The following is a 27,047-nucleotide window of genomic DNA, read 5'->3' as shown; positions in this document are numbered from 1 at the left end:
AGCGGAGACCCGGGCTCTAAGGTGAAGAAAGCCAGGACCACAGCTGAGGGCTCTTCATTTGTGCTTCTCTTAAGTGCTGTGTGTCATTTACCCCATTACAAATGAGACAAATGAGTAGTGGAGACCTGCAGAATCAGCCACCCCAACGATGTTTATGATTTGAGCATCTAACCCTCAGGTCATCATTTCACACTCTTGTCTTCCTGAAGCCAACATATGAGGTCCAGAAACTCACCTGAGTTAGAATTAACTATTAGATCTATTAAGAGATGAAGATCATTATCTTCACTCAGAAGATGGAAAATGTTCTGGAGTGTCTAGGATGGTTCTCTCTAGAGTTGTATAATTTAAAATCACTTTTGTTGTTGTTCTTTTGTTTGTTTTAATGGAGGTACTGGCGATTGAACCCAAGTCCTTGCACATGCTGAGCACACATTCTGCCACTGATGTGTACCCCCATGCCCTAGTTGTGTATTTAGCACATATTTATGTGTAAGGCTTGGCTAGGAGGACCACAAGCACTAACCAAGAGGTCAGGGCACCAAAGTAATAATGAAAGCAAACACCTGGCAATTAAATAGCACCTTCAAGCAAATAAAGCATTTCCAATCCATAAGCACATTTAGGTTTTTCAACTTCCTTAGGGCTCGGTTTTCCTCAACTGTAAACTGAGGATGGAAACAGAATGGCTGTTCCCTATGAAGCTCCTTAAGACAACTTGTCATAGTAATCCCAGCCCCTGCTCCTTTGTGACTTGAGAAGTCTAGTGGCACTTAGAAGCATGACTCTGGGCCACCTGGGTCCACAGCTGAATCCCAGCTCTGCTAAATTTACCAGATGACGTTGGACAAGCCCTGAGCCTGTGTCTTCATCTCTAAAACAGGCACATTAGCTCAGAGTTGTGGTCAGGATTAAATAATGGCCATAAAACAATTAACAGTGGTTAAAGTGACTTCTTCCTCAGTCTTGCGTCTCCCCTTGTCCCTCAGCCCAAGTCCATTTTATCATCTTAGCTAACTAGTGAGAACTCCAACCAGGACTTAAAAGTGCAGGAAACCTAAATACCATCCTGTAGACGGGCATCAATAAACTGTAATCTAGAAGGTTTTGGGGAAGGGTCCGGTTATGGACTGAATTGCTTCCCTCCCTCAAATTTCACATTGTAGCCCGAACTCCCAATGTAACTGTATCTGGAGATGGGCCTTTAGGAGATGATTAAGGCTAAGTGAGGTCACAAGGGTGGCGCCCTAATCAGATAGGACTTCAGAAGAGATGAAATCTGTCAGGTGAGGATACACCTGAAGAGCACACAGCAGGAAGGTGGCCATCTGCAAACCAGTAAGCGTCCTCTCCAGAACCTGACCATATTGGCATCTTGATCTCAGACTTCCAACCTTCAGAACTGTCCATGAGAAAATCAAGTTCTGTTGATAAATCTACCCAGTCTATGGTATTTTATTATGGCAGCCTGAGCACAGTAAGACAAGCCCTTAGGGAAAATTTTCAGGGAACAGCCACACCCTACTGAGCTCAGAGACCAAAATATTATGGGCCATTTAAAAATTCCTGGTTGAGTCTTAACTAATTCCAACCTCTGGCACTACCCAGATATAAAAGGGATGGATATTCATGCTTCTAAGCAAGTAAGGTGTGTATTCCATTATCCTCCATGTAAGGTTCTTCCCAAAGATCACACCATCTGCACCTTTGGAATCTTAACGACAATGTGAAAATTCCCAGGGGACCTCTTAGACTCTCTAGAATAATCAGGGATTAAAGTCACAATGATTGTCCTCAAAGTCATGGTTATTTTCCAAAATTTTTCATTATATTATCTATTTATCTGAATTAAGAACTTAGTTGTGAACGCTTAAGAAGAAAACCAGAATCACTCACATTGTGTTGTGCGGCGAGGAAGGAGAAGTACCTTGCAGGGAGAAAACTCAGTTCTAGGAAGAAAGAACCACTGTTCCGGACAGCTCAAGAGGCCACCGGGCATGGCCTCGTCACACTCGAATCCTTTACATGAACATCAGGGGGGTTTCTGGATTGAGAGTTTGGGATTTAACTGACCCCAATTTGTCCAGCACCAGGAGAAAATCATCCAGGCCAAGGTGCTGGGAAGGACTGACCTGGATGTCTGACTGGCGCAAGTGAGTGGGCAGTGGAATACAAGGAGGTGGAAAGCAGGGACTACAATGGATTATGCTAGAAAGAACTGGACACACACCTAAAAGTCATACTTACCTTTTAAAAAACGTGCCATAGAATACCACATTTTAAAGTACCACTTCCCCAAAGTAAAACATTCCATCAATTCCAACAGCTGTAAAATCACCTATTTGTTTAGCATGTTTCTTATTATAGTTAAAACTTTGTCCCTTTTCTGGTTATTAGAGTAATTATCTGCCTTTTCTATAAACATAGATGAGTCATGGTTTTTACATATGTGTGCATAACACCTTAAACTATTGACTGAATACCTGTGTACCATGCACACAAACGACAGTATCCTTAACACCGAGAACTGTGTTTAACTGTCTAGTCTTGCAGGTCCTGGCGGGCTGTGACATACAGTTCCAGCTCTTGGCCTTAAGCTTTAGCGTCTAACATAGGTCAAGGTGAATCATCTCATTTACACTTTATATGCATCAACTTAATCTGTTGCCCTCACTGTTACTAGCACTAAACCAGGGGTTTTTAGGGTTTCTTTAGTGTATCTTTCTAGATTTTGGTTGTTTGCTTGTTTGTTTTGAGGAGAAGACTTCCTTCTGTCATCACTCACTACTAGAACCTGATGTAGCTGCCCTGTGAATTTTTAACTGGAAACCATCTAGGGGTTCAATGACCCCCCCCCCCCCACACACATGATGCTTCTTTCCTAAGCCTGCTTAGAAAGTGATCATGCACTGTTTACAGCAAGGGGTACAAACATTACTCTCTTCTAAATTCTAAATTAAGGAACTGTTACCAATCTCTGCTGTTAAAGACCTCACAATTCAAATTCCAACTAAAATGTTTCTTATTTAACAGTCACTATTTTTAGAGGAAGGTATCTTTCGCAAAATCCTGATAACTTTGCTCTTATTTTTTCTTTCTGGGGGAGGTCAGATAAATGAATTTGCTGATTTAAAAAGATACGTAACTTCCCCTTTTACTTTCTGTTTCCCTATTAAGCAAAGTATACTCTCTCTCTGATTAGGAGCCTCCACCAAAAAGCACAAACCATTACACGTTCTTTCGTACACCAGACCAAATGACATCCTTATATTGGAAAAGCAAGCTGTTGTTAAATAATGCTCTCTAATCTTGTTAAGATTAGCTCAAAACGTTCCTGAGATACCCCTTGAGTGACAAAGTCCATCTCCCCATTTATAAGGAAGGAAAACACAGTAACAAACCCCCAAAACAAACAAACAAAACTCTCTTTAAAGCACTACATAGTTTTTAAAAACATTGTAAAAAAATCAGCAAGGCCATCACTTTGATGTGATGTAGATTAGACAGCAAGGTAAGACTGTAAATACACAAACTAATACAGAATTTAATATCATCTTTATGAAATATTCTGAAATCAAAGACGGTAATACATGCATCAGGCACATCCAACAGAAGACTTTTACAATGGTTTACATTTCCTTTTTATTTATTTCTTGAAACTGCCCATATTGCAGGTTTCTCATGGATGAAATATGGAACTGAGCAGATTCTTTTTTCTACAAAATTATGGTATAAACTTGCTCAATGTTCTATCTTATTGCTAATAAACCTTACAGGCGCACAGTTTGTAAAATAAACCCCTTAAGGACTGAATGTGTAGAGCATGCTGCAAGGTACAAGAAATAAGCTAAAAATGAGCATATAAATCTACATCTGGACCAACACAGTACTGAATGCTGGCGAACATTTATCACAACACAGGGAAAAATTAATAAAAGGAGATACAGTTCAGTCCTGAAAGGGTTACATAGAAACCCTAATATATTATTGTTTCTAACCATTCATCCCACATTACAGTGCTTGAAAACAAAGTCAAAAGTCTGGCACAGAAAATTACACACATTTGTTCAGTACTCATCAGAAACACAGCTGCTTTTGAAATCAAAATAAGTAACTTCGTTAATAATTGAGTAACATTTTGTTTCAAAAAGGACCTTCCCCAACCCTGCCCCCCCACCCTGGTGTGGATTATCTGATTAAACATGACTAGTTAGTTTAGTTCTCAAAACTGTGTTGGATAATTTCTGTGAGGGTACAGATGGTGCCGGTTTCATTAAAAACAAACAAAAAATTAACCTGTTGTAATCGCAAATAAGTCTGTGCAGTAAGAGTGACAAGTATTTCACTAATTAATACATACATGAGGATGCCTTTAGTTGCCACAGTTTAAGAAAAGTCAGCAGCAGGTTAAATATTTAATACTAGTGTTCAACTCGATAAAATCATTCCAAATAAAAAGGGCACTTTACATTTAAAAAAGGCTTTACATTTAAAGCCTTTGGCTTGCCTTCCCAATCTATGTGATCAATTCATTGTAACTAATAAAAACATTGGATAAGACTCAGCTTCTATGCATATTTTGAGAAACTGCATAGACTCATGAGAGCATAGGATACACTTCCAAAATAAAACATAAAAAAAACCCCCCAAAACTTAAATGTGCTATACTTTAATTGAAGTGGTTACCATCCTGAGAGTCTTTATGAGGAAAAATGACCAGCATTGTTAATAATGCCACCACTGGGGGAGGGGCCATGTTCTACTAAACCAGAGGGCAAGGCTCCTATAAATTATACTTGAAAGTAATTCACAAATCCGTGAAAAAGGTTTTTAAGCAGCTGACAAAAGAACTACTGATAAACAATAAGCCACAAAAGACAAATCATTTCAGTCTTAAGTTTATGGTATGCAGAATGGCATAAAATAGTGGGGATAAATGCCTGTATAAGTATATTCTTGGACTTTTCAAAAAAAAAAAAAAAAAAGAAGAAGAAAAGGGTTTACAGTCTAGATATAGTTAAACAGTAAACAAACAAAAGTTCATTTTAATAAAGTCATAAACTTGAAAAATTATTTTGAATTGCAATCTGGGCATGGAATAATTTGTTCTTCAAAAGCATCTCATATGCTATCAGTTAATTAAATACAATTTTGTAACTAAATACAAAACCTGGGAAGTGGAGGAAACTTGTGGCCAATTCAAAGTAAAGCAGCACTGAAAACATTTCTGCGCTCTGAACAAAAAGCACTGTGTAAAGACTATTTCCAGACTCAACAGAGAGAGGAATAAATACTACTCAGAAATACACAAGTTTGCAAGAAAAAGCAGTAAACAGTTAAAACAAAGAAAGATAAGGCCACAATGAATTCTGCCCTTGGTCACTGAAACAGATTTATAGTATGAGGCAGGATTAGCTCACAAGAGAGAAGCCAGTGACTGGAGCAGACTTGAAGAGAGAAAGGCCATATACAGTATAATGCGGCCTGTGAGTAATTTAAAAGGCTTGCAGTAAAGAGAGAAGCACAATAACTTTGACTTAACCACTAACGTGTTTTACAAATGACCTCCCCCTTGAAAACTGAGGAAAAAGTGATTTAAAGATGCGAGGAACTGTATTTACAATGACATAGTCTGAGCAAAAGAATGAATGCTGAAGATATCAAAGCTGAGGGGGAGAAAAGCTACAAACAGTGAGGTTTTAAAATGTCTACTGATGGAAACTTTTCAAAATAGCCCAGGACACCAGAAAGACCATTTCTGTAGGGAAACACTGAAGGAAGTTACAGTTTTGCATTCGTAAGGTACTTGTGGCTCCTGTTTTATGGGACAGTAAAAGCTTACCACAATCTAGAGGTAGTTTTTACTCTAAGAAAGATGATTGTATGACTAGACCGTGTCCTTGAACATTACACACATGGTTCCTGTACTAAATGTAGCCCAACGAGTCTGCTGCAATTTCTAAGAAACTGAACAAAGGTATAACCAAAGTGCAGGAACAGAAGTGACATAAAAACGGTGAGCCCAGCATGCACGGCCAGCACACAAACCTGAATCTCAACTGAATGAAAAGAAATGCTTTCTGAGTAGGAGACATTCGTGAAGACACTCAGTACTGGGGAAGACAAGACAAAAAAAGAAAAAAAAAAAAAAAAAAGGCAGGGAGAGAAATGGAAAGAAATTATATTTGCATTTTTATAATCTTACAACTATATGTTACTTAAGTACTGTCTTCCAGCTATTTTAGTTGGTCATCTAGTAAAAGCATCTTGCTTTAGGGTTACAATGATGTTTTGGCCTAGGCTACCAAAAAAAAAAAAGTAAATAAAAGCATGCTTTTGCTAAGATTTTCCTCATTATACAATAAGGGAACCATCTACCAATTGGTAGCAAATACTTCTCATGATATTTTTTTGTTATATGTCAACAAGGCAGAAAAACTCCCTGCTGAATGAAATCACTGGGAACATTCCAAGTTCAAAATAAAATGTTTAACTTACACATAATACAAGTTATGTACAAGATTAGGAGGGGGAAAAACCTGAACAAATCCTGGAACACAAAGATACATTTCTGCAGGGGAAAGGAGGAGGGAACACTGCAAAAATCAACATGTTCCATGCCATTAAACTCATTAACGACTAAATGGCCACATTTAATTCCAGGTAAAAGTTAGAACCTCTTGGATTACCACTATAAATACATTTAAAAAAAAAAAAAAGGAACACAGAGAAATAACTATCAATGGTGACTGAGAATAGAGACTAGGTTAACGTATGTTGCATGTACTGCAGGCAAGGCAGAGGCATTTTTTTTTTTAAAGCTTTTGCACAGACTTCATATAATCTTAAAAAAAATAGGCAGGCCTTTACAACATTTGACTTGCTGAAATCCAAACAATTTCAACCCATGAAAAGTCATAAGACTTCAGCTTTAAAAAAATAATAATAATAAAATAAAAAGAACAGTTCCAGCCTTAGACCAAAAAGACCTGGAAGAATATGGTAATTAGATTAACAAGCATGGTCAGGCTTGGAACCTGAATGTACTTAAGAGCAAAAACTCCAAGGGGGCAGGGAGAACCACCTATTTGGTAACAAAGGTGTGCTATATATTGTGATATAAAAAAAGGTATGGTGAAAATGTACCTTTTACTAAAGCTTATACAAGTTCCTTGGTCCATGAAAACTATGTTAGATTTTTGTCTTCTAGTTTGATTAACTTTTACTCCGGCCACATCTCTATTTTTTTGCCCATTTAAACAAAACCAAACAAAACCCAACCAAACAAAAATTACAGCTGAAAAAAAAAAAAAGGATTTCCAAAAGTTTGTACATTTTGATGGGTTTTTTTGTTTGTTTTACTGTGGCTTCTGCACTTCAAATCAGCACTTGTAGGTAATGGGGTTTCTGAATAGTAATTATCACCTGGTATGAAAAGTTTTCCCAAGAAACCACAAAAGATTGTTCATTTTTTTCTTTCTCCTTTTCTGTCAACACTGTGCAGCACTTAAGTCAGTGTGAGTCCTGGCAAAGGACGGCGGTTAGGACACGACTGTCGCTGTCGATGACGTGACGTTGGTTGAATTTGTGCTGACATTTGTGTAGCTTCCCTCGCTGTTTGTGTTTGATTCATTAGGGGGCACTTGGCTTGAATTGGCTCGAAGGATTGCTCCCGCCGCACTGCAATGTGGCCGCGGCCCTGGTTCTGGTGTGTAGGTAAAGGTAAGGCTGGTGGAATATATGATTCCGTCATTACGGACCAAAGTTACTGGAACCTGGACTGGCTGCCGGACCCATCTCCAACCTTCTCGGAATGCAGAAATGTCTGGGACAACACAGAGCATACTCTCTCCACATCTGAGGAGGAAACAGGAATCACTTAAAAGTGAGGCAAAGTTTAGAACTGAAACTTAAAATAAGGTTGCATAATACATTAAATTAGTATCAGGAAAGAATCTCACATACCCAGCCCCCATCAAAAACTCGGGATGATGTAAAAAAGTTGTTTTAAGTACCTGTACATAGTTTCAGCTTCTACATCCCCAAACCAAACTCGTAAATTTGGAGTGAAATTCTGTCCTGTAAGTTCAAGCATTGCTACGTCCCCACCGCCATTCAACTGCAAATCACAGAAAATCAGAACAATGTTAAGAAAACTTTCCATTTTTCATTCAAGTACACAGATGAGTTTCTCATTCGACTATCTAATTTGTGAGAAAATGGATAGTTAAAATGTTTCCATTAAATGAGATGATTAAGACAAAGTGAACTAAAAATATCTCAAGATAACATACAAATTGACTTAAATTTAAATTTCTTGCATAAAACCATGCTCCTTCTATTTTCTTTTTTTAATCAACAAATGATATGTAACAAAAATCTAATTTATTGTGAAATGAAACCATGCTAAACCACAGCTGGGAGTGGCTGCGAAGGGCTCAGTTAGTGAGTAAGTGGTCTCACCTGAAGGCTTTCTACGACAGGCACAGGCGTGACTGGGGCCAGAACAGGGCCCATCCCCTCATAAAACGTATACTCTGCCTTATCCGTACTGATGATTGTCCAGGAAGCCCCATCATTTATCATCTCTTTATTTGGTTCTTTCGGGCATGGAGTGGCCTTATGAAAAAAGAATGTTTAGAAATTGAGTTTTATATACATCGCAGTGTAAGAATTTTACCAAAGTAACACTCATAGACTGGCATTAACATGAAGAGAACTTAGTATAAATTTATAAACTTCCCAAACATGGTGCTTAGCCAAAGCAAGCAGAATGTTAATATGCAAACCTCACATACAGGTAGCAGTTTTATTTTAACACAAAATATTTCAGTGATATATTAAAAATCTTTATAAACCAACACAGCCTTTCAGGGTAACCACTTAAGAGTACACCAGCACCTGCATAATTTCTTTAATAAAAGATGAGTATTTGTGATATAAACAGCTGTTTAAAACTCTTCAGGGATCCCTAAGAATGAGAGGGAATGAGAGCCCCTCCTGCTCAGAGATCAGCTGGAATCTTCCGTACTTTCAGCAGGAAGGAACCAAGATGCTAACTGACGATCCTCTACCCCTACCTTCAAACACCTAGGCCAGACCACCAGGGCTGGGCTGAGGAGACTGCCTGGGTGCGGCCATCTCGCTGGAAAAAGTCTCCAGGTGTTCACAAATGAGTGTCACGGGAAAGTGTAACTTCTATTAAATGACTCGTTCGTGTCACAATGTCCTCGTGAGAAAAGCCCTCAGAGTAAATACAGGTAAGAATTAGCTCTTGCCACCTGCCTTCATTACCACCTTGAGACCCCACTGTAAATCCGATGCGAATTATAAACCCTCCCCCAAAATACGCGTGCATCTATACACAATGTCATCTGTATGTAACCTCAGGGGATTCACTGAACATTCAAAATCTACTTTTGGATAACCTGAGGGGCTTTTTGTTCCCTGTTTCTCAGAGAACATCTTTATGGTTTTGAGTTCTTCCTTGAGGCAGGATGACTGCCATGTCTGAGGAACATCTGGGCTAAGGACCCTTGAACTTGAGATAAATACCTGAGCACAGCTTCATGTATTTGGGTACAGTTAACATTAAATGAGCTTCTATATGCTGCTAACCTAATAGTTCGCACATTTTAGATTTCACTGGTAATTTAAAAACATACCTGAAACTGGATTATTCTTTCTTGAGAAAGGCACAAGTACATTCTTTCTGTGTCCTTAAGGTAGAATGCACACTTATGGAGCTGTGACACAGGATCGTCTGCATCCAGTAATGCAGTCTGCTTATCAACTTTCCTAATTATCTATATTTCAACAATTAAAAAAGAAAAGGCCATCACATATGGAGAGTTTTCATTTCATTCACTGTCAAGAGTATGCAGAAAGAACATGCTATATAATAATACATCACAATTATCTGTCATATACTTACATATACAAAAGCATTTACAAACAAAGCTAGGTATAAAAAACACTTTGAGATGTCAAGCATGTTAAGAATGTGGAAATGTCACTTTGTTCAATGAACTCCTAAAAAAAATAGAGCAGGCAGGTACTTGTTTTCTGTATCAGTGCTTTTCAAACTTTAATGTCCATACAAATCATATGGGGTTCCTGTTAAACATGTATCTGTTCTGATCCTATAGACCACATGTGGGGCCTGATAGTCTGCATTTCTAGCAAATTCCCAGTTGATATTAATCCTGTTGGTCTATGAATCATATTTTGATCTGCAAGTTCAGATGACCTTTCCAAATAGACATAATTGACAAATATTCATTCCAACATCAAAGGAAAAATTACCTCTGAAGGCCATTACGGGTATGCTAGTCAGGACAGTCCATTATTATCTTATATGTTTTTTTTTTAAAAAAAAAAAACCTCTAATAGGTATCATTTTGCAGATTGGGAAACAGGCTCAGAGGTCAGGTAAGTTCCTCAAAATCACCTGGTTAGTAGCTGACCGGCCAGAATGACTCCAGTGCTGGCTGCCTGCCTGGCCTGAGCTCTCTCCATTACACACTATGACCTTACAATCCATATATTCCACAAAACACACATGGATATCCGAGATCATCCTATCAAACCTTAGATGTTACTTATCACATGGAAAGTAATCACTGAGTGTTTGATGATTATGAAGATCACTCCCAACAGCATACAAACACATTAGAACTATTTCTCTTCTAAAATCAGAAGCAGGGTGGGGAGGGTGTAGCTCAGTGGTAGAGCGCATGCTCAGCATACGTGAGGTCCTGGGTTCAATCTCTAGTACCTCCACCAATACATAAGCAAATAGCCTAACTGCCTCCCCCCTAAAAAAAATTAATTAAAAAAAATCAAATCAAAAGCAAAGAAAACTCTTCCATGATTACACGTAAGTGCCCTTCCCTCTTACCACCCTGTTTCTCGTTCCCCTTTATGGAAAAATTCCTCTTCTTTACCGCCCCATCTCCTGAAATCTCCAGCCTTTTGTCTCAAAGTCTCCACTGCAACTGCTCTTGGCGAGGCCACTAAGTACTTCAAGACAGATGAATCCCACGGGCACTCCTGTCTTCATTCTTACTAGCTTTCTCAGAAGCATCTGACCCACACGTTCTTCTTCCAGGGATACACCTGCTGTAACTGGCCTTTAGTGGCCCAAAGCCAAGTCCTCAGACCTCTTCTCTCTCCACACCCCATACTTGCTACACTCTTCAAAGGCTAGCAACTTCTAAATTTCTATCTCCAGCCATAGCCTTTCTCGGGCACTCAGCTTATATATTTAACTACCTATTCAACAGTTCCACTAAAATTGCCTATTAGTAGGCCTCCCAGTCTTAAACAAAAACAGAATTTTTGATTTCTTCCTAAACGTGATCCTCCCTCAATTCACAGCTCAATAGATGACACCACATTCACTCAATCCCCAAACCTTGGAGTTATCCTAGACTCCTTGCTTTCTCTTACATCCAATCTGTCAACAAATTCTGTTAGTCTGTTTTCAAACAAATCAGTCACCTCTCATCACCTTACCAGTACAATCCCAGGTCTAAGATATCACCTCCTGCCTGACTTATGACAAAAGCCCCACCACCTTCCCCTCTGCTTCCACTGCTTTATCTCTATGCTGTCTTGTCCATAGAGCAGCCAGGATTATTCTACCAAGCACAAACCAGCCACCATTCCCTGTTTAAAACCCCCCAGTGGCCTCTCACCACACATAGATAACGTAAAGTCCTTACCCCAGATACAGAGAGGGACTTGACAAGGTGCTGTCCTAGACTAACCTGGCGGCATCGTTTCCTGTCACCTGCCCCTCCATCCCTCCCCTGGCTCTAGCAATGGCTTCCTTGCTAGTCTTCACACATTCCCTTCCACCTTAAGTTCTTTTTGTCCTCATTCTGTCTGCCTAGAATGTTCCTCACCCACTTTTTGGTTTCCCAGCTTCATTCTGGTCCCTGTTCAAAGAGCCCTACTTCCAAAAGGCTTCCCTGACCACTCTAAGCAGTCCCCCAGCTCCCCATCCCTTTATCCTGTTTTAATTTGTCTTCCTATCACTTATATTAACCTTTTTAGTGCATTACATGGGTATTTCTGTAGCTGGTTTTTGTCTGTCATACTACCAAAACGTAAGCTCCAAGAGGAAAGGAAGTCTACCTTGCTCACCAATGTATCTCCAGCATCCAGACAGTGCCTGGCACATAGAAGGTTATCAGTACGTTGTTAATAATGGTACTGCAACTTTCCCTAAGGCATTCTCTGGGTCCTTCTTTTTTATTGCAGTATTTTTATACTCAGAGCCACATAGTTTTGAATGTTAAAATATTCAAATAAAGAGGACTTTCAAGCAAGGCAGACTGGTACTTTACATGAAACTGTAAGTGAAAACACTATTTTAAGATTTGAGTCTGTCTTCTAAGTGGTCCATATATAGGCTGTTGCTGATCACAGGCATAACCTCTGAATTGTGCTTTTGTAGCACAAACATTTAATGCCAAAGCAAATAAACATTATTGTCCTTAGAATAGAATGACACAAAATGAATGAGAAGAGAAAAACTAGAGCAGAGGTTGCTTTGATTTGTTTTTCTTTCCAATTTTTACACCCTTCTTTCCCTACCTTTCCTCTTTTTATAATTTGTTTTAGTTTCAAGGTTTTATAACTTAATATTACTATGTTTCACATATTTTGGCTTATTAAGTTGAAATGGGAAATAAAATCACCTTGTACAACCATGACATAGAAAAATATAACAAAACAAAAATAAAATGATGCATTTACTTAGATTAATTATAGATCAACCCAGTACTGCTGTAATAGTCCCAGAAAACATCAGCCAATGAAATAGTCCATCAAAGACATAAATACAAAGCATATTCAGGAACAGTAAAGCTAAATGATCTTCTGTTCACTCAACACTGACCTCGAATCAAACTTACTCATAAATCCCCTCCATCTTTAATACAACTACATCGTGTTCTGTTTCAGAAAAGGAGGGGGAATACAGTAGAGGGTGTTTAAGGGGTTTTGCTTCATTTTGCTAAGAAAAGCAGTTTTTTTTTTTTTTTTTTTAGTTTCAAAAAGCCCTAACCACTAATCCTCTCTCCAAGAGTAAAAAAGATACCAATTTTATTTAACTTTTAAATCTATCTTCTTGTGGGAGAGTAAACTAATAAAAATTATGCTTGTATTTTTAAAGAAATTTAAAATTTCTATGCTTTTGAAAACCTGGTCCTATGTTGGGATGCAGCAGGTACCACAAAAAATGAATAATGCATCTGCGTTAAGAAACCATACATCATATTATAATTTTATAGTGCCCTCTATCAAACATGTTTAATATACAACCAAAATTTATTAAACATAGTATAACAGGAAGTCATTAAGAATGTATTGATAAAAATTGAGTAATTGCTTTAAAGCATTTTTTAAATAAGGTGGGCTATAATTGCCAATGATAAACAGCAATGATTATTGATATATTCTTTCTAAATTAAAAAGCATGAAATTGAGGTGTATTTTTACATTTGAATGTTGTGACTTTTCTGTTTTCTTAATTTTTACTACATATATCACTAAAAAAGTAGAGCCATACCAATCTTGGGAGTGCCATGCCAGTAACTGAACATACAAGTTTGACCGTTTGCCCATAATGGATGTATCCATCGCGGACTGTGAATTCCTCTCCTTCTGATTCATCATCATCCACTGCAGCGCAATGGAAACAGAGATCAAATTATCATCTATTAGAATTCACTAATCTATGACAAAACTTAATATATTTGTATGTCTTTCTATCAAAAAGAATTTAACAATTTCTCACTAAAAACATCAAATGCATATTTTTATACTTACAGAGATGAATGTAAAATGCTCCCCACTGCTGAGAACTGGCATGGAAATTACCTCCTTCTACATGCAAGTATCTGGTACTAACTGTCTGGGATCGAAGTCGATTAAACAGAGCCACCTTTGTTCCTGAGGCAATGCATACTGCAAAGAAAAAACAGCTCTTATTTATGTGATGGGAGTGGGGGTGGGAGTGGAGAGCAAGAAGGGAACTGTATCTGGTAAGTTATGACTATTCTTTATTATAGTTTAATAATTAATAAATTCTAACAATTTTTAATCCTCCAAGAAAACACAGATATCCCCCCCAAAATCAAGAGAACTCTTAATAATGCCAAGCTAAGGACACATAATATGTCCATAAAAATCATTTTTAAATGAGAGCTACACAGTATGTTTAATGTAGTGCTATTCATTAAAAGGAAGTTACTTTTAAAATAATAAATGTCCATAACCATAACGTTACCAGGGAAAGGGGGTGGGAAGGGACAAATATGGGAGTTTGAGATTTGCAAATGTTAACCACTGTATATAAAAATAGACTACAAACAAAATTCTTCTGTATAGCACTATATTCAATATCTTGTAATAACTTTTAATAAAAAAGAATATGAAAATGAATATAAGCATATATATGCACGACTGGGACATTATGCTGTACATCAGAAGTTGACACACTGCAACTGACTACACTTCAATTTAAAAAAAATTTAAAATAATAGCTGTCCAACAGGAGGAAATTGATTGAATAAACTATATCATTCACCTATTTAAATAATGTATCTAAATGTACTGAAAAGAAAATACCTCTCCGAAATGTCACTGAATGAAAAGCAGAATATAAAACACTCTTTATGCTGTGGTTTCATTAGGTAAATATACATACATTTTTAAGTGGCTGCATGTGTCTCCATATGTTCACATCCAGTCCTATGGAATATATTCATAAAGAGGGGTCTAGAAGGATGTTTACCAAAGTTGATGGCATTGCCTCTAGATACTGTGATTTTAGAGATTTGGTTTCTTTTAAATACTTTAAATATAGCAAAGCATGAAAATTCTTGAAAAAATAACCACATCTATGTAAGTGGGAAATACTCCAAAAGTGAAATACGTTCTCTGCCATCAAGAAACTTAGAGTCAACAGTAATACAAAGTTAAAGAGGTTAAATAAAACCATGTAATTTGAATTGGAAACAGCCTAAACGCATATTATCTACCTCCTGATGCAAGGACACTACACCACTATGAAGTAGCCTTGCCCTCCAGCAACAAACAACAACAAAAAAGGACCAAAGAACAACAAACTTAAATCTGATCAAGCTTCTAAGAGTCTCATGCTCTACGGGCTGAGCTAGCCGGGCACACTGATCAAGTTTCTAAATTAACTACTGACAAAGACTCTCTCTGGACCAAACTTCAAACAGGCTTCTCTGAGCCCTGTTTTCACTAAGATCCTTCCTTAGGCCCTGTCACTGCCCTGCCTAGACCAATTATTGTAAGAATCCGAAGTCATCCTCCCACCTTTGATATGTGATCAAGTTCCTTGCCCCCAGCTTTATATCTGATCACCTAGGCCTGTCTTTACAAAACTACTGGTAAGCTAGTTTGTCCAAAATCCCCCTGCCCTTATTATCTCCTCTTAGTAATTTTCCATCTACTGACCCCCTCAACTCTGCTCCTTGGCTATAAATCCCCACTTGTCCTTGTTTTTATTTAGAGTTGAGTTTAGTCCTATACTGAAGTCTCAGTTCACTACCACAATAGTAGTGAATAAAATCTGTCTTAACCACTTTTAGTTAGTTTCCAGCTCCGTTTCTAAAGCTTTGGCACCCAATTTATAGAAAAATACATTAAACTACACCAGGGAAATACAATTAGCAAATCCAGTATGTGGAAATCTCTTGTGGTCAACTGACTCAGTCTCTTGAATAAATAAATTAAAAGAAGGGAGAGAGAGTGAGAGTGAGAGAGAGGGAGAGGGAGAGAGAGAGAACAGAGAGATGGAGAGAAAATCCACAAATAAAAAATGCTCAAGGACATGTCAACAAAATATATAGTGTAACATCTCATGGATCTTACTTGATTTTGATTCAAACAACAGGCTAAAAAAACTCCCCACATTTTAAACAGTTTTAACTTTGAGCACTGACTGGGTATTTAATGACACTAAAAATTATGTCTTTTTATAGTTGGCTTATGTTTGTTTTTATGTGATCATGGTACTGTAATCATATTAGAAAATGAGATTCTAGATATTTCAGAGATACACAGAAACATTGATAGATGATATAATGTTTGCGGATTTGCATAAAACTAAAATGATGGCAAAGGAGAGTGTGGGTAAGGTAGAGTTACAGATGAAGATGAATTAAGCCTGGCCTGGAGTTAAGATCACTGCTGAAAGTTAAGAGGATGAACACAAAAGGTTTCATGTCATTATGCAAGCTACCTTAGTATGTTTGAAAATTTCCATAATATAAAGCAAATGATGATAATAATGACCAAGTGGACTAAAAACCATCCATTATATAAACCCCATGAGTTCATAATAAAACAAAACAAAAGCAAGGAAATAGACCAAAATCCTAAAACCTCACTGGTCACCTTCAAAGAATACATTGCTATTTTGCAAATTATAAACAAGCACTTATCCTGCCTTTTCTCCAGACTACATTTAAAGCAAACATCCAACAAATGTAAAGTTTAAGAATAAAAAAGAATTAAGAAAAGCATCACTTTGTGACCCTTAATGAAATGCTGCATTTAAGCAGCCATCATCAGGGCTACTAAAATCATTTGGCTACAGGTTGCTGAGGAACTTTATAACTGATGAATTAGGCTAACAGCTCACCTTACTATAACCCATCTTAACATAACAAGAAGTGGGATGACCACATATTATATGACTTCTGATTGGTCAGAAATGAACACTTATAGGACCAGCTAACTCTAAAATAAAGTCTAACCAGCAGTTTATGGAAAATATGAGAGGCAGAGGAACGTGTAATCAGCCAGATCCAGAAAATGGAAATTCCACGGGAAAAATGGTCAGTCTCTTCAACAAATAAATAACACGGAAGGAAAAAAAGGCTAGTGGGGAAGAGAAGAAACTATTACAAATTATTATTAAAATTTATGAATTTTGTTTGGATCCAGGTTTGAATATATAAGTCAACTTAAAAATAACAACAAAACCACAACTGTAAAAAGATATTTCTGAGATGATATGGCAAATCTGCACATGGACTGGCCATTAGGTGGCATTAAAGAACTACTATCAACTTTTGTTGGCATATTGATGTTTAAAAGAAAACGATCTGTTAGAGAGTCACTGTTGCAAAAAAGGTTGAAAGGATAAGATGTTTGAGATTTACATTAAAAAATTCTAGGAAAAAACTAGAGGAGGAAGGTGGTGGTGATAGAGATAATGAAACAGAAGTGGTAAAACCTATTGAGGCCAGGTGGATGGTCACCTTACACTACTTTCTCCCTTTTATTTAAGTTTGAACGTTTTCATTATAAAATGTTAGAATGAAAAAAGAAAAATGGCTGTAGAGGTTGAAATGTATAATTCAAACAGCATTTATCTGCCATAGTCTAAAAATGTGCTGGTGAGATAGCAGTCTCTGCCAGAGCAACCATGTCAAAATTTTTGTTTTAGGTCTCAGGATGGCCTTCCAAAGCCCATTTGATGTAAGAGTGTTTCTCAAAGGGGTGCTTTTGATACTCTGCATGGACCAACTCTTTGTGGAATAGGAATTATCTTTGGCACTGCAGGACACTTAGACACTCAATGCAAACATTACTTCCTCTGTCACTGTGACAGCAAAAAGAAAAATAACTCCAATATTTCCAAATGCCTCTGGGGGGGCAGTGAGGAACCAACTCTGGTTAAGAATTACTTCCCTAGACCAGGCACTGCCCATTTTGAGTTTAAAAAAAAAAAAAAAGACAATAAAGACAGCAATAATAATTGAATGTGATATTTTCAGAAGTGAGGGCCACAAAAATATTTGTGAAGAATGAATGGGCTACTGAAAAGCAATTTTTAATTTAAAAAATAGTTGAATTTGTCTTACTAATTCATGCTGAGAGTTGGGGATAAAAAAGAAAACTCAAGTATACATACAGTCAGCATTTTTCAACGACTGCTTCTTTTTGGAAGGTTTGGAGATGACTTTTATCCGCTTGCTGAGGAACACACCGATGTCATCACTGTTGCCATAAAACATCTTTACAGACAACATGAAGTGCTTTCTCTTGTCCGAATCAGATATGTACAATGTTTTGGCCGTGCAATAGTTCTGCAAAAGAAAAGGAAAGTTTTAGTGGCACCAATACCCTCTTAGTTATGCACCTACCACTCAGAATGGCTATCACTAGGTTTGGTTAGACTTAAAGGCAGTAATTCCACTGAAGAGCTTGATAAAACCAACTGTAAAAAGTACTGAAATTGATCTCTGAAAACAAAGTACAAAGTCTTCCTTATCAAGTATACCAAATACTAACATTGTATTGTTTTGCCCATCAAAAAGACTTCTAAAAGATAGTCTTTTCTTGTTCTATATTGTTCTACAACTATTTCACAGAATTACCAGTGTTACAGCAGTATTTTTTTTAAAATAAAATTCTACAGTTAAAAAAAATCCACAATTGTCTTTCTGCAAATAAAAAACAGAAAGAAGGCTATCAGAATTCAATCAAATTATGTGAAAGATTTTACCACTGGTCCTTCTCAAAATAGTACATACAATTTTTTTATATATAGCCGAACACTAAAGTAACCACTGTATGTCTGAAGAAAGCAATGTTAGACTAACTGGATGATTACACTTTAAAGAACTATTTTTTTTTAAATGGCCAACTTTGCTGAATGGGATAATTCATATTGTTTCACCAAAAGAACAGAATTTAAAGGCACTAGAGAAAATAAATACAGTAAGGTATTACATCAGTTTACCAGAAAATAAATTCTGGTAACTGAGAAGACAGTATTAAAGAGTAATAGCACTTGCAAAACAATTAAGATACTCTGAAATGCTGCTATTTCAACTATATATGACAATTCTAAAATCTTTTCTATTCCCCTGATCTCTGTGAATTAGGGAAGAGACTAAATTATTGATCTCCTTTTCCAGATTGCGTAAGTAATGCTCAAACACAGCTTAAACATTTAAAGTACCTGAATTACATTTAAAAAAAAAATCAATGCTATACTTTAAAATTAGGCTGAACAAATTTCTTTTACTACCTCTGCTGTGTGTTCCTTTTAAAAAGTAGGGCAAATGCCACTCATTCAGAAAATAGCTAATGTGTGGAGGTTTTTGAGTCTTTAAAATATTACTCACAGCCAATTTTAGTAACAGAACAAAAATAGTGCCATAGTTTATTTAATTTCTTAACAGCAAAGTTATATAAGAAAATCTAGGTGCCATCTTGAATATTTTACACTTGATTAAGTTTTTATAAATTCAAAAGCTTTGAGAGGCTTTGTTCGGCAGAAAACAAAGTTACGATAAAGCTAATAATAGTAAAATAAGAAAAATAAAAAAAAAACAGCACTTTGCACTCACACAACTCCTTTCACTCAGGGACCTCCAAGTGCTCAGGGATGCTGAGTCATCAGTCCGCTATACTTTAAAAAGCACTGAGGGTCAAATAAAGCCTAAATTATGGGACTGTTCTGCAACATAAGACAAAGTCTAGGAAAATGGGTATTGATACACTAAAGCAGACAGTTGCAAATGAAATTTGTATCTAAATGATGGCAATTACATTCTAAAGGCATAACAAAAATAATGAGATCACTTAATTTGAGTGTTAACATCAAGGGATATGATCTATATCAGAAAAGAGAAAATACTGAAATGTAGCATAAATTAGAAGATAGACGGGCAAACAGGAAAGGAGAAAAGAGCAGAGAAGATTAGATGGTAATACCTACACTCAAAGGACTTGATTTCGTTTGGAAAAAAGCAGATATACGTATACCTCCTTGGAAGGAAAGGAAATACATCCCTAATCACAAAAGTAAGTATTTCAAATCTAAATCCTGAGATAGCTTTATTAGCTTATATTTTAAAAGACTGTAAGACCACTAACCACAAACTACTCAAATTTCATAAGAGAAAACCGGGGAAAGTCACTGACTCAAGAGAAGTATTACGACTTTAAGAAAATAAGTAAATAAAAACTGAAGTTACATAGGCTTCATCATACCAAAGGCTAAATTAGATAACAAAATTCTAGAACATGGCATATAATAAATTTTTCTATAAGACAAAGAACAGTTTAACTTAAAAATTTTGAAGCTCTTCAGGCAAGAAAACGTTTGCCCTGAAATGAAAAAGAAATACTAGGTATAATGCTACAAAGATATTATAGAAATATTTGAATTTTAGAATTTGAATTATAGAAACAAAATAATGCTAGCAAAAGAAGTGTAGGGGATATAATTTTTAAAAATAAAAATACAAGTGTGCTTATTAGATAAATAATTCATGTTGCAGAGCAAACTATGCAAGACATAAAACTGAGGAAACGACTATTTAAGAAATTAAAAACATCAGATCCAAAATATTATCAACATATAGTCAAATATCATGACAATAAAAATAGGGGCTACATATACTAGAACTCTGCCATAATGAATATTAAAGTAAGCACAAATACCCAATAATGCAAAATAAATATTCCTCCCTTTTCTATAATGACTAATTAATTCAATGAACAGACTTGAAGGAAAATATTACCTTAAATGAGTGGAGGTTGAGACAGGAGTCAAAGTACCTCTTTCTGAGGTTCAGCATCCATCCCACCACTTGGTCCATCCTTGCCTACCTGGATCCAAACTTACCTCGTTTTTGTACCTTTATGCTCCAAGCATGTTTATGTTGTTCTTTGTGCCCAGAATGCCTCCTCCTGACTCTCAACAAGTCTTACTCTATACAGACTTCTCTAATAGGATTTTTGATTAAAACTAAATAGTAACATATAATTTTGGCTTATAGACACTCTACCAGCCTATAAACGAGGTGTTTCAAGTACTAGTTAATGCTCAAGCTCTCAGGTTTTCATTTTCTCTTCTGCAAATTTCTAGGGCTTGGGGAAAGGATATAACAATAGAAGTTGAAGAAAGATGTGCTAGGCAATGATGCTGAGAAAGGCAAGAGGGGATGCTGTTTGGCATCGCCTCCCTTAAAACTGCTGGAAGCTGAAATCGGTCAAAGTGAGCACTGAAGGTCAATTAACACAGTTACATGCACATGTAGCTAGAGTCCCTGGCTTCTCACGACCTATCTGGTTATCATTCACAGTTCCAAGTGTCTAGATGCACAGCTTGGAGACATGTAACTGAGACTTTCTATACAACGAAAAACAGATGAGATATGACCAAGGATTATTTGTTCAACCCACTACTTAAATATATCTTTTACTTTGGCTCAAGGGTTATAATTCAGAAATATTTTATACTGCTCTATTTTAAGATGAAACAACTTTTATTGTAGGTTTTATCCCACACCTAATTTAAAATACATAGTTGACAAGCCTTACCGATGAAAATTATAAAGACACAAATGACATAAACATACTCAGATTTGAAGAGGTTGATATTAAGTCTTCTTATTGTGCTTGCTATCTGTAAAGTGACTAAAATTGAATTTGAGAATACAGATCCCCTAGTTCACCACCCTCAACCTTGCCCTCGAACTCCTATCCCTAGTGTCAACTATAACACAGCAAATACTAAGATATTCAACAAGACTTACTGAATAAGGATATAGCTTTTTATGCACTGTTTTAAAAAACATTCTTGTGGTCAGCTGAGATCAGAATTAAATATTTTTCAAATTTTAATATCAAGGGAAAACAAAGTAATAGTTAATGCTAAGTCAGTGAAGAACTATTTTTGAATACTAATGGTAGAGACTGAAATGACTGCTTTCTAATTTCATAATACACAATTACTAAAACTAATTCATAGATTTTATTCCCTAGCAAGTTAACCAAAGAAAATCCCTGTAAGTGAGTAAAGCTAATTATGGCTGTTCTTGTCTACACAGCATAGTTCTGCTCCACAGTGAAAGTAAGTAAAACATTTACGATCTTTATATAACCCATTATACTTTGCTTCTAGTATAAGACTAAAAGAGTGGAGTAAAACATTATTGAACTAGTATCCTCATTGGTGTTTGAATACCACGCCCCTGTCAGACGGATGAGCAATTAGCCTCCTAAATTTATGACTGGCACCCAACAGAAATCAGATTCACAGCCTGCTAAAACTGCTGGCAAGCTGAGGACACTTTTTGTGTGCCACCTTTATGCGTCAACAGCTCAAGCTCCATGAATCACGACTAGACTGAGAAGTTTAATTCTGGTTCTGATTTATATATTCAAAAAGTGCTGCCAAAAGCCATAAAAGAAAAAAAAAATCAACACACAAAAACAAATAAGGAAACTATATTCCGGTACCATAGAACTTTTATGGGGAACCAGCATAGTATTAATTTACCTTTCCTTCCAAGTTCAGCTGCTGCATTTCCTGGTCACTATTTCCTATTCCAATAAATGCACATGGTTGAGATTCTTGTTCAGAACAACCATCGCGTTCCATTTGTTCTTTTTTTTTCTTCCATCCACTGCCCATAAGATACACACAAGGAGGAGGGCAAAAAAACCTAAAACAAGGGGGAAAACATAATGCAATTACATTCGAGAAAGCATTTCCTTTTTTGAACATATGAATACAAAATCATATTCAACTACACAAAGTTAGCTCCTAAACATTTTGGTGAGGCTTTTTGTAATGCAAATAATTATATAACTGAAATTACACACTCAGTTCACCTAGATATTTTTTAGAGCAGAGAATATCCCTTTAAATTTTTGCACAGCTGAGTTTTGGACTACTGCAGTTCAACAAATTCAGCGTACTCTAACATATTACAAAACATGGCATGCCACCCCAGAATCTGCAATTACTGATTAAGGTCTACTAGAAATGAGGTATTATTAATTAATGACATTCTTGGTATAGATATTACACTTAACTTTATTTGGTAATTAACCTGGAAAATGGAATTAGAGCAATGGCCCAAAGTACAAACTTTCAAAATATTAATACAACTAGGTAAAAAATTAAAAACAAAATGAATCACTGGATTACTATGTCTTCTATATCTTACATCCTGCTGCATAAGGATGACTGCATGCATGTGGATGATGGACAGAAAAATACACTATATCCTTTCAACTCACAGACAACTAGCAGATTTGTTTTGCTAGCTGCCAAAACCAACTCACAAATTCTTCCCACCTAGATTAACTTCTGTATAATATTCTCTTAGCAATTATAAAATTATCTATTTCAAAGCATAGCTCAAGGCCCATACTTTACATAGTCTGGACCACCAATCCAGACCTTACGTAGGGTATAATTCTTTTGTTCAATCACACACACTGACTTATACATACTTTAAAACATTTACACCATGTCTCATCAAGGGGCCTGAAAACTCAGATACCTACTCAAATAGCTGCCAAGTAAACTCAAATAGTAGCCAGGTAAGTAACATAAATGGGTGGGCCAGGTGTACAATAAGTAAGTAGGAATTTAACCCAAAGAAGTAGGTTCCCTACTTGCTTTCTTGAAACACAATAGCCCTCATGGTAAGTCCCATTTTTTTGTATAGTTATGAGCATAGAAAATATTTTCTTAATTCTTTTAAACCCACCGTAAGGAAGAAAAAAAAGAGCTTAACTGCAACGATGAACAGCCACTGGTGTGTGACTCTCGTGACAAGGAAACAATAGGGAATCAAAGCAGCGAGGATACACGCGCTGCTTGCTTGTGGCTGAACTATGGGCACGGGGGCCCAGTGATGGTCACATCCTCCAACAGTTCTGATAGATGCTTGAAGTCAAATTTTATATGAAATTCCTAATTTTAAAATCTGGCAAAAATTTACACTTTTTACCACTTTTTAGGCCAACAATGTGCAGACTTAAAAAAAAAAAAAGAACTGTATTCACGCGTATGTCTATATATACACACACAGACACCATCAAGCTGACTGAGCTCTCAGGCCATCCTACGGGAAGGTGTGTCTCCTTGTTTGCTCTCCCCTCAGTACCTACCACAGTACTGGTTGAACTGAGTCAAAATATATGATAGCACCTACTTTCTACTCAACTCTCCAAAAGACGACGTTAGAGGTAATTTATATATAATTTATAAGAAGTGAGCTGGGTTTATTTAATATTCATTAATTCACCAAAAACTTCTTTACATCCCTAATCTGTACCAGGCACTGGGAATATACTAGTTAAAACAAACAAACAAAAAATTCTTGTCCTGATGGAACTCACACTCTAATAAGAAAGACAATTTAAAAAAGGTAAATGACTAAAATAACATATATACTCTGTCAGCTGATGGTCTAAATACTGAGGGAAAAAAATAAAGCAGGGAAAGGGTACTTAAAATGTAGAAGACTTGGGTGGCCAGGGAAAGCTTCTTTAAGAAGGTGACCTTGAGTCACAACATACAGCCATGGGTATCTATGGTAAGAGCACTGCAGAAGAGGGAACAGCACGTGCAAAGGTTCTAATGCAGGAAGGACCACAACGGACAGTGGGTAAACAACAGACCAGTGTGGCTGGAGCAGAGAGGAGGAGGAGAGCAAGAGGAGATGAGGCCAGAGTAATGGGGAAGGAGACCAAGTAGGCTGGAGGGGTCAAGCTAAGTGAGGAGGGAAAACTTCTGGGGTCTTCTCCTCTTTATCTGAACTAACAGAAAGGAATTGGAGCCACTTTTGTGCCTGCATACTGTCATTGTGGCCGTGGACACAGAGGTCACAGGCGAGGCAGTGGGCTCAGCTCCAGGTCACTCCAAGTGTGGAGGGATGCCTGGACTAGCTGGGTTGGTTCTGGAGCTGGCTCAGTTCAAGCCTACAACAGGGATCTTGCTGGCCTCTGATGCTGGGAATCACCCAATGCTTACCATGGCCAGACTCAAATACCTAGCTGGCATACTATCAGGAAGTTGAGAAGGCATCAATTTTGGAAACTTGTTTCCTATTGGCATTTTATTGAACAGTGACAGATATTAAGACTCCTTTAGTAGGCTGGTATACTAGTTATAAAACTCAAAGAGCTGTGCTTTAGTATAATGTACCAAATATAGTAATCAAATCAACAGGTTATCACAAAAGGTACTTGTATTTCACATCCAAAAAATATAGAGGACTGAAACTGTAAAAAGCTCAGGTGCTCCTGGTTTTCTCAAGGGCACTGTGAAAAAATGGCCTCAAACCAACAGGGCACAAAATCAGACAGGCTGACAAGAAATTCTTTATCACTTAAAACATTGACCAAAATTCTATACTGAAAGTGCTTTCCAATCATGTAATAAACCTAAGAAAAATGAGGACTCTGCAACTGCCTCTGAACTAGCTTTATTCTTATATCAATTGTACAACTACTCAGGAAAAGCTGTGATGCACGGGAGCACCAAATCCAATATAAGCATTCATATTATTTCCACCACAATGACAAGATCATATTTTAAATATTCCAACATTGCCACTCCCTAAAAGTTAGTTGATGAATCAAATCTTTTATTCCAGAGACTTTAGTAGTAATATAATAATCAAATAAAAGATGAGCACCTATACAAAAAAATGGGGGCAGGGTATAGCTCAGTGGTAGAGCACATGCCTAGCAAGCACGAGGTCCGGGGTTCGATCCCCAGTACCTCTATTACAAAATAAATAAATAAATAAAATATAATTACCTCCCCCTCACCCCCATAGAAGTATACAGTGCTGTATGTCAATTATATCTCAATAAAAACTGGAAGAAAAAGTATGATTTTTTAAAAATACAGACAAAAGAAAGGAAATTAAAGAGAGTAGGGGGTGGGGAGGGTATAGCTCAAGTGGTAGAATGTATGCTTAGCATGCCCAGGTCCTGGGTTCAATCCCCAGTATCTTCTCTAAAATTAAATAAGCCTAATTACCTCCACCCCCTTCCAAAATAAACTAATTAAACAATACAGTAATAAATAAATAAAATACAAAACAAAGCTGAAAAAAATAGAGTGGGGATAAGAAAAAATGCCACTCAATTAACACAAGAAAAATTAGAATACACCTTTATAATGGGATACGAATTGATGCTTTTCTGAATTTGGACAGTTGGCCAGTTTGCACCACTCAGTGAAAAGTCTGACCAATAAGTGGCTAGCTTCCAGCTTAACAGCTGCTATCAAAGAATATTTTATGAAACAATGTGTCTTTATTTTCTAATGTTTCCCAGTAGCTACCTCTAAGCAATTATGACAAACAATGCTTTTGTCTGCCACTTGGCGGTGATATGCACACATTTATGATTTTATTCATTTCCTAGTTCAAACAATCAGTCTTTTCAGAGAATGATTCAACAACTTTTTCCTCAGATTCTGAGATGAGGTCTGGAAAATACCTTACAGATTCAAAGGAGCCTTTTTATTCAGCCCAATATATAAGGTTAGACAAAATCCAAACACTTCATCATTTACATTATCTGACTATCTTGGCAGAATCATTGCCCTTTGATGATTATTCATACTTCCCCTGACACAAAGTTGAAGGAATGTTAGTATGTCAAATGGCATTTCCATCTCTTCAATGGAAATTTTCCTCCAGACAAAATAATTTTGTAAAATTTATTTTCCAATATAGAAAGACCTTCTTTAATAAAACAGCAAAACTAACCACTAACATAAATGGGATACCGGATGTGTTATGCAAACAAATACTCATTATTAGGCAAAAAAGCGGATACTGAGAACAATTTAATATTTTAGGATAAAACTTCCTGACCAAATATTTCTAGCATCATTCACTGGAATTATTTTGTATGCCAAGAGGACTGTGGTCATGTCCCCACGTTACCTCATGCCTAATGCCTTAGCAGCTTTTCAGAAAGGCCTGAATCTGATCAACAAGAAAGAAATCAGATCTTCCTCTTTCCACTGCACTCCACCGATGAGTAAGGGACAAGACCTCTTCCAGGAAGAAAATAAGCCTTGCCAATCATCCAGGAGGCTGGACTGTGCTAGCAGTCTCTCACTACTAATACAGTTTTAAAAATCAAATACTTTTAAGAAGTTTCTACCCTTATTGTACCATCAATGCATGTCTTTTCTGGAAATTTTAATAATACAA

The 27,047-nt window shown here is 36.8% G+C and overlaps 1 protein-coding gene across 6 annotated transcripts in view; it reads right to left on the bottom strand.

Annotated features, from left to right (window-relative positions):
• Positions 1-3,536: 3,536 nt before the first annotated feature.
• Positions 3,537-27,047, bottom strand: part of RBPJ (recombination signal binding protein for immunoglobulin kappa J region) — a 203,255-nt gene continuing 179,744 nt past the window's right edge. For all 6 annotated transcript variants that reach the window (XM_014562195.2, XM_014562198.2, XM_032495256.1 and 3 more), the window contains 8 exons: positions 22,352-22,517; positions 17,966-18,140; positions 13,840-13,977; positions 13,580-13,692; positions 9,666-9,806; positions 8,464-8,619; positions 8,016-8,119; positions 3,537-7,857 (listed from right to left, as the gene is read on the bottom strand). In XM_014562195.2, the coding sequence (XP_014417681.1) occupies positions 7,542-7,857; positions 8,016-8,119; positions 8,464-8,619; positions 9,666-9,806; positions 13,580-13,692; positions 13,840-13,977; positions 17,966-18,140; positions 22,352-22,517 (1,309 nt within the window). In that variant the 3' untranslated portion in view covers positions 3,537-7,541. The remainder of the gene's footprint in view (positions 7,858-8,015; positions 8,120-8,463; positions 8,620-9,665; positions 9,807-13,579; positions 13,693-13,839; positions 13,978-17,965; positions 18,141-22,351; positions 22,518-27,047) is intronic.

Source organism: Camelus ferus, chromosome 2 (assembly GCF_009834535.1).
Source record: "Camelus ferus isolate YT-003-E chromosome 2, BCGSAC_Cfer_1.0, whole genome shotgun sequence".
Lineage (NCBI taxonomy): Eukaryota > Metazoa > Chordata > Mammalia > Artiodactyla > Camelidae > Camelus > Camelus ferus.
This window is presented reverse-complemented; position numbering and strand designations above follow the sequence as displayed.